The sequence below is a fragment of the Lonchura striata genome, chromosome 6 (assembly GCF_046129695.1).
Source record: "Lonchura striata isolate bLonStr1 chromosome 6, bLonStr1.mat, whole genome shotgun sequence".
Lineage (NCBI taxonomy): Eukaryota > Metazoa > Chordata > Aves > Passeriformes > Estrildidae > Lonchura > Lonchura striata.
Window position 1 is genome coordinate 16,151,336 of NC_134608.1, and position 14,188 is coordinate 16,165,523.

Consider the following 14,188-nt stretch of genomic DNA (forward strand, 5'->3'; position numbering starts at 1 on the left):
GTTTTCCTTAAGCAAGCTCTAAGCTTTGCACAAGTGTATAATTCTCTATTACTCAGTTTATGCAAACCAAATATCAATTGTTGCACTAAAAATTACTCCCAGCAGCTCCCTGAATCTAAGGTCCTTTCCTTCACAGATTTTTTTTCATTGCTCCATATCAGGATAATCACCACACTTGTGGGTATGGTGTTTAATGGGAAGCCATCTCCATTAATCTATGTGGTAAACAAATAAAACCGGAGATAATATTCCTTGTTTTCCCAAAGCCAATATATCTGTTTTGTGCTGTTGAGAGAGGTAAAGCATCAAATGGTAATGGAAACAGAGAACAGTCTGGTAAATATTTTTGCTTCCACATTAAAAAAAGCACTTCTCTCCTAACCAAGGACAGGAAATGTGGTTGTCTGAACTGAAATTGCTTTGGACTTACCCCTGCTGTTTCTTTGCCAAGGATCGCCCCAGCCGTTTCCTGGCTCATGTTCAGCTGAAGCCAGACAGGACACGTCTTGATGAGTTTGTCAAGGATGCTGATCCCTGGAAGCTGGAGGCAATTTCGCACAGCACTGGCCTGGCAGAGATGTGTCTCTTTCCCCTCTTCACTGGTATCTCCAACGGGGCTGAAACACAGCAAGGGAGTCCCTGGTAAGCAGAGCTGCAAACAGAAAACTGGGGGGAGTAAGGACTGTAAGTGCAAACACAGACATCAAAGGATGTAAGGACTGTAAGTGCAAACTCTTAGGCATCAGGAATGCTCCTTGAGGGGCATCAAAGCACAGGCACGTTGTTCTGACAGCAGGCTGGCAGGGTCTGTGCTGAGCTCTGCTGGTTTTGGCTCGCCCATCGATGCTGCCGAAGTCCAGGTGCCCACAGACACAGTAAGGGATGCACAGTGGTGGCCAGGGCCACAGAGGGTTGAGCATGCCTGTCCCCTGGAGATGTTTCGTGCTTTCAAAAGGAGTGATGCAGCAGAGGAGTGCCTGCAGTCTAATGGCAGACTGGCGTTAAATACTGGCTTCAAGCTATGGTGCTGATTTGATGAAGTCAATTTATACATGTGCTTAGCTCTGCAGGCAGTGGAAATACTTGTGCTGAAAAGTCTGGTCACAAGAGCTCTGCTGGATAAGACCATGGACTCATGGGGATACAGGCTTGTCATTCATTTGATTAATTGATTTTATATTTTAAGAAAAGGTAGGGGAACATACACAAAAAGTGTTTTGCTGCTCTAATTTCCTGCTTAGAGGTCAGAACTGAAAATAGGACTCTCATTTTTTATTTGGTCTTACTTCAAATATTTTTCCTTTTCCTTTTATTTTTAAAGATACAGATCTTAAGGTACTACATTTCAAATAAGGTCAGTCTTAAAATTCTAAAAGAGAGTAATTTCAAAGGCCTAACCTAACACAGCAAGTCTGTCCCAAAAGTCAGTTTGTGTAAAAATAGCCTTTCAAATCCCAAAAGCAACACAGAGATTTTATTTTTAGCTGGTTTTTTTTTTTCTTTTTGAGCCCTTCACAGACAGCTTTCTCAGAAAATACAGGTGCCTCTGTAATTCAGGTTGTAGATTAAGGGTATTATTTCACAGAATCTTGATTTTAATCAATCCTTTTTAAAGATCATATTCAAGACAGTAGGAATGAGAGAACTGTCCTTTAAAAAAAAGCAAATTGAAATAAATGAAACGCTCTCCCTACTTGTGATAAAAGCCCAGCTTGTCACATAGGTGAGGGAATTTCTTTTAGGTGTAACAGCATGTGATTTTAATCAATATCATCTGAACATATTGAGAAAAACAATGGAATACAGCTTTTGGAAGTTACCCTCAGTCATCTCTTCGGGTTTTTTTGCAGAAGAAACAACCAAAAAAGCCTTTTAATTATCTGAAAGGAAAATATGTGTTGGATGGCAATATTCATACTCTGTAGTGGGAAAGAAGTAATGAAGGGAAAGAAAGTTGACATATAATGAAATGTTCCATAACAGCAAAAATTACTCCCCTAATTAGTCACAAAGACATGAACCTGATCACATCTGAATGATGCGTGAAACCTCAGTCAAAAGGAGGTCAATGCTGATAATGTCCTGCTGTGTCACCAAAAGGTGCATTTATGGCCTTAGTTCCTGTCCTGAGGAACTTTGTTACCATTAATTATGTAAGGTGGGGTCAGCAAAGCTCTGATGCTCAGGAATCCCGTTGCCTGGAGGGAAATGAGGGTTATTAACAAAGTCAGGAAAGTACCAAACCAGCTTGGACGTGCTGAGCATCAGGCACACAGCGACCCTGGCACAGGGCTCCCCACAGGAGGTGCAGGCATCCAGCCCTCTGCTCCCTCCCACGGGCACAACCTGTGAGAGCCCTGCTCACAGCACCTGCTGCAGTTTGGCAACAAGAACAGACTGGTGAGGAAAAATAACAGAACTGACCTTCCAATACATGTGCCTGCATGCAAGGTCTAAATTTTTGGAGAATGGATAGAAAATTGAAAATAATTCCAAACTCAGGCTTACAAGATTAAGAAGTAAGAGCCTGAAAGTGCTTGCCCTAATGGAAAATCTCATTATTTGAGTGGGTGGAGTCTTTCAGGTCAGCAAATTTAGAGCAGTGGATAAGGCTTTTTTTTTTTTTTTTTTTTTTTTTTTTTTTTTTTTTTTTGGCAGAACAGCCAGTCCAATATTTTGTAAGCCCTCAGGGATGAGGTATTCTCCCAAAAGCCAGACCAGCTTGAAAGGAGCTAAGCAGACTCTTGTACCTGTAGCAAAGGAGGAAAGCAGGGATGAGTGAAAGGGGAGACTGTGGCAAAAGGAGAGTCAGGAAGAGTCATTAAGGGGATCATATGGAATCAGGGAAATATTTGGTGAGACGTTTCCTGTGAGTGAGTTATAAGAGATGATGGATAAATTCCCAAAAGAAGAGGAAGGTGATTGCATTGCTGAAATCTCTTAAAATGCTGGCTTTGGAGCAGTAGCACATACTTTATTGAATCAAATCTGTACTGGCTAAGGAAAGGGAGTGAATGACCTCCCAGACCTTCCTCAGCTGTCATGCTCTGACCCATGACACAGCAGCTGACGCAGTTATGGCACCGACGCTTGACTTCTGTCCTGGGCACAGCTGTCACAAAGATTTGGATGGGGCTGTGGGAATGCTTAATCCAGCAATTTAATCTGGCTCTGGGGTAGCTCTGTGGCTGCACAGAGAGGAGGGAGCCCAGGCAGCTCCTGGGCTCTTGCTGTGCTGCTAGTTGAAGGAATTTCCAGGGCCACCATGGTGAGCAGCTGGCCTTTCTGGTTTGCTCACTCAGAATTCATGCATCAGATGATTTCTAAAGCCTCCATTTTCAAAAATACATAAAACTCTGTTCTTGTCCCACAGTCCTGCAAAACCCTTTGGCTGATAGAGGCAGGGGCTCATTTTGCTAGGTGTGACATGAAGCTGAAAAGCTGTCACTAGAGCTGACTGCTTTCCTTTTATTGAGTTCTTAATGCAAAGTTCTTTTAAATCTTACAGTGGTTCTAGGCTAAATTAGATTCAGTTGGGAAGCAGGGAGCTGTGTGCTGCATACTGATTGGCAGCACAGGCTAATTAATTACACAGTGATTACATTCACACACCTGCCCCGGGCTTGCAGAAGGTATCAGGTTGCTTGTTGGAGGCAATAATAATGACAATGGTGGTTTGAATTATAGCACAGTGACTGTACACTGCAGTAATGACCACCATGACTCACTGCTTTAAAATCCAGGAGCCACACTTGCCAATTGAATATTCCCAGAAATCAGCAGACTGGCAAGGAGATATAATCCACTGAATTTTGTGCAGGTAAAAGCCTGAGCAAGGCGTTTCAAAAATATTGTCACAACAAACCTGCTGATAGTAAGGGCTTCCTGGCTGGACTATATGTGGCTGGTCACTCTGAATTTCCCTGAGGCAGCTGGGACATACAGCAATTGTGTGAAACAGCAGCAGGGATTGCCAAGTCTTCACTTAAGACACTTCACTTAAGTCTTCACTCCTGCACATTTGTTCTGAGAAGAGACATAATGTGTTTTTAAAATTAAATCTTAAATTGTAAATCAAATGCTCTGTAGTGCACTGGTAAAGTAATGACGGAGTGCCTTAGTATTGTTTAAACAGACCCAATTTAAGATTTAGGAGCTAGTCTTTTTTTATTATGTTTTATTGCTTTTGCTTCTCCCTCTGAAAATGAGAAGACATCAAGAAAGTGCAAGAGCAAGGGTTTGCTGTGCTGTCCTCAAGGAGAGAGAGACATATTTCTATTTCTATTTAATTTATATTTAAGCAGGAACCACAGATCTTAAAATATGTGCAAGCTGGCTTGATACTGAGGGAGAAATACAGACACCCAGTCACAAACTCCATGTGCCAGGTGCAACTTTTTACACCAAAGCTACCTGGTACCTGAAGGGATATCATTTGGGATAAACCAGCTTGTGACTTAATCTGACATGTGGAAACCCTTCAAGCCCAATGGTTATAAGGAGCACCTGAAACAGGAGGAAAACATAGAAGCTGCTGAAGCCAACAGAGCAGTCCTGATGGAACTGATAGGAAGTGCTGTTATTTCCTGTGTTTAAAAGAGACAGTTGGGAGCGTGGAGCTTCATGGAGATGGGGGAGATGACAGTGCTGAGATGGGTGAGACTGGGAGAAGACTCACAGGGCTGGTTTACATCCTGTGTCACAACCAACCCAGCTGCACTCAGCTGCAGGGCTCTGTGCCACTGGCAATAGAGGCAGATCTCTGTATCCTTTTATTTTTCATGGTCACCTTCTTTCCTTCCAGGAATAGGAGTTTCATGAACAGAAACTAAAGTACAAGGTTTTACCCATTGCACAAAACAGAGCTGCCTAGGCTTTCTTTGGTTTAGTATCACTTCTGATTAGACAGGTGTTGAGGGACACATTGAATGGAGGGATCTTGGTGTCCATACTGCACAGACTTACTAAAAATCTTTGTTCAGACACATGTGAATTCATGTGCTGTTACTTTCAGTTAGCTGAGAGAAATTATGCAGTGCCACAGCTAGAGGACATCAAGCTTCATTTTGCTTCCATCCTAGAAATGGCCAATTTTTTATACCATCTACTTACTCTCATAAGCCAGTCCATCGTTGATCACTTCATCAGTTCAGATAGAATTAATCTGAGATGGAGGGGAAGAATTCATTTACCCTCTGGATTTGCCTTTGGTCACTTTGCTGCGTTCTTCTTTCTTCCAACTGGTGTTGGAAGTGAGACCCTGAACCCAACCTACCTGCAGAAAGAGCTCCAACATCTTTGAAATTCTCTCGTTTCATCATAAAAAGAGTATTAGGAAGATGGGAGGGCAGCAAAGTGATATATTAAAAAACCCATAGCACGAAAGCTAATTTTGTGCACCAAATGTGAACCGTGAATTGCAGAAAATTCAGGTTTTAATAAGTGCTTTTTTGTAACAGAGCCAAAGGATCTTACTTAAGTCAAACCAACAAACTGGAATAAAATGACCAACAATGAAAAACCCAAAAGTAGAAAGAGATGTTCTTGAGATCTTCAGGTAATTGTCACCCTCTAATAAGAAATAAACGAATTTCTTGTTGTCTGACAGGCAGAAAAAGGGGGAAAAGAAGTAGGATGTAAAGCAAGCCATGGGATCTTCCTGAATTGCAAGCTTCTTGGATTTACAGAAAAATTGGATCATGGAAATGATGTGAGAAGCTTGGCATGTCCCATGAGGCAGGCTTGCCTGTCCAGTGTCCTCCCTACTTTGCAGAATGCTTGTGTTACTGGTCCACCCTGGTGACAGGTTTATAGCTCAGGAAGTTGTGCTTCTCAGCCTGTGGTCTGTGGAAAGCCTGTGGTTGGCAGAGCATTTCCTCCTGCTCACTGGTCCCCTTGTTCCTTCTCTGCTGAATTGTCCACCCTTCCACCCTCTGGTCTTTGGTCTACAGTTGATGCTCTGCACGTCCAGGAGTTTTGGTTCAGCCTGGGATGGACCAAGTTTAATAGCCAATGCAGCAGCTGTTCCAGCTGCCAAAAGGTAAGAAAAACCAAGGGTCTCCTAAATATCCTGACACCTCACAGCTCAGCAAAACTCTCTGTCTCCCACCTCCTCTGCTTTCTGTTACAGGTGCTGTCAATTTCAGCAGTGAATTTTGCACTCTGCAATTGAAGTCTCAGTTCCAGTGAGCTTTTCTGTACCTGCCAGGGATTCCCAAGTGCCCACTTCTGTGAGGACTAGCAGGTTTGCAAGCATCTGGGCCCTGTTTGCTCATGTTCATCTAAGTTTGCCAAAGCAGAGCAAGTCATTGCCCTGTTAGGGAGCTCCATTAAAGGCACAGAGGAATCAGGTGTGGGACAGCTCATCTACCCTTAAACCACTCACCAGTGAAAACCAACAGAAGAAGTTACAAAAATGAACAAGTTCTACTACACTTCATGGGGCAAAAAGGTGTCATGGTCACTTGTGCAGGTAGAAGAGCTCTAAATCATGTGTCAATTTATTAAGTAACAATGGCCACAGAGTTTTCTCTTCACATGTGACACCAGACTGGTGTCTTCTATAGTACATGGCTTGGTTTGAAGGTCTGAGGGGTCAGCAGCACACTGGAGGAGCTGTGTGGCCATGCACTGCAGAGCACAGCAAGGACAGCTGGGCTAGCTTGAAGGAGCTGAGCCTCAGGAGCAGGCTCTGCACAAACACAGTGACTGAGCTCTGCTAAGCCCTGGTGCCCTGGCTGCTGCCATCACCAGGTTTAAAGCTAACACATGTGTTTTCCTCATTACTTCATAATGCAGGCAAAGGAGGTGACTGCAGCTTATCTGCCTTTGAGCTCTGTAGAGCCTTGCCCCCACTGGAAGGTGGGGAGCCAGGTCAGCTCTGCAGAAGCCTGGCTGGGTGAGAGCTGCTGGTGTTGTGAAGGACATGTCACCACTGTCCCTCACAGAGCACAGACCTGGTGCTCAGGCCCAGGTGGTTCTCTTAGGGCAGGAGCAGCAGGGCCAAGTAACTCAGGAACAAAGAACTAAGGGGTGCCTGCAGTGCTTCCCATGAACCCTCCAATGCTTCTTCTTCCTAAATTAATCAAGCTTAATTGTAAGTGCTTATAGAGAAGCAGCAGCAATATCCCTGTCAGACCCTCTTGTTTGACCTTGTCAACAATCTTTCAGCAAAGAGTTCTCTCAAGGGGTGGGATGCTGTAACTAAATGCTTATTAAGTTCCCAGCTTCTCTGTGTTTCCTAGGTTCATTAGGTCTAATGCCCCTATGTTTAAATACACAAAGTCATGCATACTATAAAGAACCACATAAATATGCATAAAACCCCAAACAAAGTACAAGCTAATTCTCATTACTGATAGCTCCCAGGTCAGCTCTGCTAACAAACAAGCCTTCTCACACACTCACAGCCATGGCATGGACAGAAACAACATAAAAAACAGACATCCAAACATTTCCTGAAGGAAGAACCCTTCTTTCAAAGATTCCCCTGCTTTGTTTCCCCTTTCAGTCTAGCCATTTCCTGCATTTATTAACACCAATGGAATATGCTGCCTGTGGCCCCACACTGGGCTGGGGCTATTATATCCTATTTGTATAATATGTCTTGGATAGTATTCACAAACTGTACTGCTGCCATTATGTAACTTTGCATATTTATTTTTGCAAATTTATTTTGTATTTATTTCACATACATATTTTGCAGTCAACAATTTGTCTCACAAACATCAACTGTATTTTTCTTTTTACTCAGCCAAAACATACTTTGTCAAGTCAAAACCACTTTGCAGGTTTTATTAGCTGTACTCCTTTCCTAACAACAATCAGTTAATGGTCAGTTGTTCTCCCCCATATTTACAATCAGAGATATTCAGGGCATTTGTCCTTTGCCTATTTCAAACCCAAATTATTCTCTTAGGAATGTCAGCATATCAGCAAAACTGAAGATCTTTCTTTGTGTGCAGGCAAGGAAGGATCATTTATATTTCAGCACAGCCCTTTCAGTGCAAAGAGAAGAGAACTGCTGAAACACCAGCCAAGGCAGGGTCAGAGTGGCTAGAGAACAGACATTTTCCTCAACAAAAAACTGCAAACATGTTTGCTGGATAATCCAACTTCTCTGGAAAGGCTTGTGCAGTGCAGAAACCAAAAGCAAATGTTGTGAAGGAGAAAAACAGCTTCCTAGGCTTTAAGAGCATAAGGAAACCCCAGACCTCCCTCACCCCCCACATCAGTGCTCAAGAGGGCCCTGTGGCAAGCACATTTCTCTCCCTCTCAGGATTTTTCATAGAGGTGCACAGAGAGAAATGAAAGAGAAAACAATTTGTATTTCTGCTCCTTGTTTTTCCCATGTGGAATGTGTTCGGAGAATTGTTTACCTGGAGTGACTTCTTTATTAGATTTTGGTGAGGATTGTTTGAGCCTGATGGCCAATCCAACCCACCTGTGGCTGGACTCTCACGATAGGGTCACAAGCTGTGGGAGAGGTAGAGTCAGAGAAAGTAGTATGTAGTTTGAGTATCCTCCTTTTATGTAGTATATTAATGTATTTTAGCATAGTTATAATAAAGAAATAATTCAGCCTTCTGAATTGAGTCAGACATTGTCATTTCTTCCCATTGGGTTCACCTGCATTTACAATAGGGCCCAGCTGAGCCACGATCTGGAGAGAAAGGATCATTCTCTGCGTTCCAAAAACACCTGAATGCTGGAAGAACAGAGCACCCCTGCTTTTACTGCGGGGTCAAGGTGATGGGCAGAGGTTTTGCCCCTTTCCAGCTCATCTGGACAGGAAGGAAGATGGCAATGGAAACCCAGGGAATGCTTTTCTATATTGTAATCACCTAACAAAGGGGGGAAAAGGAAACGGAAAATAAAGGGGAGGGACAAATTTCTAATTCAAACTTCATTAAGAATAGACTGCAGTTTAGCTTTCATAAAGCCATTCTGTTTCAAACCCTATATATTAAAAATTATTTGAAATCTGCATAATGTCTTAAAGCAAAAAACCTGGGCAAAATATTTAGAGCAACGTCAGACTAATGATAAAAAGCTATGGCCTTGCTCACCCTGTGGGGGGATTGAGTGTAGCTATGAGGCACACAAGACATGAGGCTAACCACACAAACTTGCATAGCACTGAGCAGTTTTCCTCTCCACTAAGAAATATCTGCAAATGCTTATCTCAGTCATAATTTGCAACTAGAAATGATTTTTTTGCCAAGGGAAATAAATCCACTGGTATTTCATTCTGCAGCATCTGAAGGAGCAGAGCACAGGACTTCTGAGATCTCCCCTCTCATAAGGCACCACACAAAGTGGGTTGCTCACACACAAATATTCATGTTTTGGGTAAGATTTCCTTCCAGTTTCAGTGTGAATGGATTTAAATATGCAGTGCTCTTAGTGAAAAAAAAACAAATATCTAAATCTGTGAACCTATCCTTTGTCTGTCCTCCTTAAGCCTTACTCCAGCAATTTCATATGCCTCTAATTTTGATTAGGCATTAAAGAAATGGGTTTATTTCTTACTTTATTACCTGATGGGAGCCCTGCCTGCATTTACACTGTGGCAAGGTTAGAGATCTGCCTTCCTGAGGGAAGGAGAGGAAGAAGAAAAGGACTCGTTCGGGTATTTCAGGGATACAGAAAGGTGGTGAAATGACATGATCTCTCACCCCCTTCTAGTGGTAAACACCTCCAGAACACCTGGAAACAACTCAGAGTGGGAGAGGTGTTCTAGTTTGCTAAGTTGTGCAACCTGTCTTGTGGGTAGGCATGGCCCTCGTCCTCCTGTGCTGGTGGGACAGCCTGGGACCAAAGGGCTGGTTAGAGGAGCAGTGTCAGAAAATGCTAAAATGTCCCTGCAGTGACTGGCAGCTCAGCATGTGACTACAGATCCTGCCAAGCAGCAAGATTAAACTTTCAGCTCCCCCAGACCCCACCAAACCACTGCTGGGACCTTAAGCTTGTTCATTTAATTGTGTTTATGGTCACTGCGTAGCCTGGGCTAAAATGTAGGTAAGTCATGAGCCACAAGCTTTGTGCTCAAAGACCACAAGGTAGTTGAAGACAATCCACAACATGGCTGTCTTGGTCATGTCCTGCCCAAAACATCTGTGCTGCAGCCACCCTTACCTCCAGGCTGCTATTGCTTGTCTGACACTGGGGCACTCTGACTCAGGGGGCCAGAGGGGGAAAGAAAGAGGATTAGTGCTGGACACAGCTCTCTGGCCTGGCTCCCTGCTCAGCTTGGTGAGGCATGAACAAATTTAAGACTTGGATTCAGCCCACTGGCACCAGTCACCCTGAATTACTCCCTGGAACTGCTGCTTCTCCAGTAAGACCAGAGATCACCATGGATGCATGGGTTGCTAAATGGACACAACTAAACACCTAAAGTCAGGCAGGGGCAATCCAGACTAGATCTAGAGAGCTAGCTCTGACAGAAAAGGGAGACAGCAGAATGCCAGGCTAAGGGACTAAGCCCATCATCTATCCCTGTCTCAGGCTGCTGCTCACAGTGCCCCTCCTGCAATCTCTACTGGTTTTCCAGCACTGAGAACCCTGCTGGGAGGGTAACAGTTGTTTTCCCTTTTGGCTGGAAAGGTTATCAGTGAGATCCAGCCTAAAATTAACTACTTTCTAATCGTAAGAAAGGATTAGAATGGAAGTTCAGGACACAATTACACAAAAATGTTTTGTATTACATTTTTGTCTTACAGACAAATAGGAAAGTTGGCCAAAGCCAGGCTCTTTCCTGCCTGTTGATTCAGCAGAAGAAGCTTTGAGCTTTTCTTGGTTTCTTGTTTTGTGCAGGGTATCAGTAGTGACAAAGTCCTTGAAGAGAACTTAAGGGGGGCATAAAAGGAAAGAGAGAAGAGAAAGATTATTGGCAGGCAAGATGAAAGGTTGGGCTGGGTCCCAGTCTGTCATTTAGCCAAGTATGTGTGACAACTTTTTTTTGCCTAGAAGTCTGCTAGCAATTTGGAGAACAGTGGTGCAGGTAGCCAGCAGTGCTGTCCGTCTCCAGACTCTGCTATTTGTTGGTCTTTTTCTGTTTCCTTGGTGAATTTTTCCAAGAAGCAGAAAATTTAATCCAGTTCACAAGGGGCTGCAGCTGCTTTCTGTTCTGCCCAACAGCTGCTTTTACAAGAGAGAGACTTCAAAAGACTGGCTTTCTCTGGAGGGCCATGGGAGGGATGTATGTGAGCTGTGCAGATTCCCTGTATTTGGCAATTTCAGCATCCAGAAGATTGTCTGTATTCAGTTGCTTTCAACAAAGCACTTGAAATTCCCCAACAATTCATTAGCCTTGCAAAAGCAAAGAGAACATATTAATTAACATGGTCAGGAGATAATTTCAAGCAGTAAAACAGGTCTTCCAACCCTACCAGGAGCAGTGCTGATACACAGACCCTGGGTCACCTAGAGCAAATCCCAGCAGCCACACCTCTTGCAGGATCATTCTCAGAGCCAGGATTCCAGGCCAGCCTCAGAGAACAGCTCTCAGGGTGGGGTTTTGTGCTCCTCCTCATCCAGGGCAATGGAGAATGCTGCAGGAAGAGTACCACTTCCACATCCTCCCAACATACCACTTCTGCTTCAGCTGTAGAGGTGTGTAATCACTGAGGAAGCTGGTATAGCTCCATAAGCCAGCAGGGAACTCATTCACCAAAGAGAAAAGGTTTTTGAAAAATGGATTCTGCTCCTAGCATCAACCCAAACTTAAAGGATGATCTGAGGAAGACCAGAGTTTCACTGCTTAACAAAGATCCAGGGGACTGGGCTATGACATATGTGACTAGAATCAAATCAGCTCCATAAATTTGTGCCTCAGTTTCCCTTCCTATAGTAACAGCATCTGTCTTTAGCTGGTTGTTGGGAGGCTTAATATCCATGAAACACCCAGAGATCCTTTCATAAAGACAAGGACTTTATATTAATCACACAATATGATTACAGTTACTGAAAACACTTTGTCCCTTTTAAAAGTACCAGTAATTCAGAAAGCAGAAATCCTTTACGCAGACACAGCTACATTCTCTGTTTAGCAAAAAGGTAATAGAAAGTCTGGGAAATGCACACACACACAGGCATGCATGTATTCATCTATTTGAAAAGAGCTGCATTCCATAGGACTCCCTGGCTTGCGTGTATCTAAGAGAATATCTATTTAGGAAAATGTGACTAGCACAACCAGCTATGCAATGCTCACATCTGCTAATCCTTTACTGCTCAAGTAATCATCTTCACTTGCAAAAAGATTTATACCACTTTGGGTGCAGGCAAAGAGGAGCTAAGCACTTCAAAATTCTTGCAACTGATTATCTTGAGTGAAACCCTGCCTTCATGGTCCCCTTCAGCAGGGTAGAGGCATCTCATTTCTGGAGGTAGGTAGAATTACTTTAGACAGTTTAGACAGATACATAATGGACAGAGGAAAGGCTTGTGGCTACAATATTTACCATACTGGGTGATGCTTGTAGCTCTATTTCATTTGCACAGGTTGAACAGCACTGCTCCCTCGACCACAGCTGCTTCACAAGGCTGTGTTACCAGGTATTTTCACAGACACATTTTCCCCTCCCTCCCCCACAAACTGGACAATTAAAGGACACCAGCTGAAAGCTTGCATTACCTTTCCAAGATACAACCACCTGACAGCCTGGGATGGATTCTGAGCTCAGCCAGCTCCAGCTCTGCAGAGTTACTCCAGACTGACACCAGAGCATGGCTCCAACTAAGCCGTGTGCATCTGTGTGGTTTAGGAATTCCCCTTTCCAAGATGGGGGGAAGGGAATGGCACTTGTGTTCCTGCATTGTATGAGCAGATCAGGGCTGCCAAACAGAGTGGTGGAGGGAGAAAACACAGCACAGACACAGCAACCCTGTGCAACAGCCCTGCCCTCCACAGCAGATGGGTGCAACCGCTGCACAAGGACAGCTTTCCTCTCCCTCGTGTACCACAGGCAGCCCTCTCTGGCTGGGAAGCATAGAAATCATTTGACAGATTTTGACCCTGTGCAACTTTTTGGTGGATAGCTCTCCATGGGTACCTGCCTGCCTGTTCAGCTGTCTTCTCACCTTTGTGCAGCTAGGTCAGTGTCAGAGCCAGGGTGTGCCCAGCACCCTTGCATCTCCCACTTTGCAGTATAGACACGTCCCAGCTCATCACACTGAATGCTGGCTGGCTCTCCTGGAGCAGCTGTGCACCCTTGTTCAAGTGGTTGTAACCAGGACAGGACTCAGTCACATATAGGCCCTGCAGGCACTTTGCTCCTCACGTCCATGGGTGGCCCCCAGTGATTTCACCCCACAAATGCCATACAATGTCCTCTGTGACCCATGGCCAGTTCTTCTGGTAATCTGACCTAGCTTTGAACAAGTTCTACAGCTCAGAGAACACAGTCAGGAACCCAGGCCATGCTTACCAGGGCTGTGTGGGCACTGCCTCCTCTCATTCAGCAAATCCTAGGGAAGAAAGCACCTTCACTAAATCTCTCATGTATCTGTGCCTACATTTTAAAAATACATTTTCTCATACAGGCACACAGGCATGAATGATTTTGTCTAGCTCCTACCTGGCTCCAGATGAGGATTTACTTTAGAGATTCTGCTTCTGGCTGATCATGAAACATCTACACAGTGCCACAGAAAAAAAACTAATCTCAAAATTTAGATTAGGAATAAATGTAGGACATAAACTGAATTGCAGACCACTGCAGACCAATGCCTGCTTTGAGATCCAAGAATTACAACTTCATTGCCCTTGCAGCATGATTTTGCATTAACTGCTTCCACTGGTTCTTGAACTCTCTTCTGCAGCCTCCTTCCATTCTTATTGTCTCAGTTTTGGTCTAGAGAAATCTGAAAGACTTCTTTGGTAGTATGAATACTTTAAAATTAATTTTTCTTTAATAATGATCAAACACCTCAGCTTTGTAACTATTTCTGCTTTTATTCCTCAGAAGGAATTAAAGGTTCCAGATCAGCAAAATTATCTGTGATTCAGCTACTGCTTTGAACACTGGGACTGCCAAGAGCAGGTCCCTCCCAGCACATTCCATCCCCTGTGACTTTAGGAGCACCCAGAACTGATGACACTATAGCAAGAGACATCATACCTCTCTTTGGTCTTCTACAGAAGACCATGTGCTAAACATGCTTTTCACTGCTTCCTTCTAAT

General features: G+C 43.9%; 1 protein-coding gene across 1 annotated transcript in view; it reads right to left on the reverse strand.

Moving 5' to 3' along the window:
• The window catches only part of RIN3 (Ras and Rab interactor 3), a 47,524-nt gene extending 46,967 nt beyond the window's left edge, over positions 1–557 (reverse strand). The window contains exon 1 of the mRNA XM_021531960.2: positions 431–557. Within this exon, the coding sequence (XP_021387635.2) occupies positions 431–478 (48 nt within the window). The 5' untranslated portion in view covers positions 479–557. The remainder of the gene's footprint in view (positions 1–430) is intronic.
• Between the last annotated feature and the right edge of the window lie 13,631 nt (positions 558–14,188).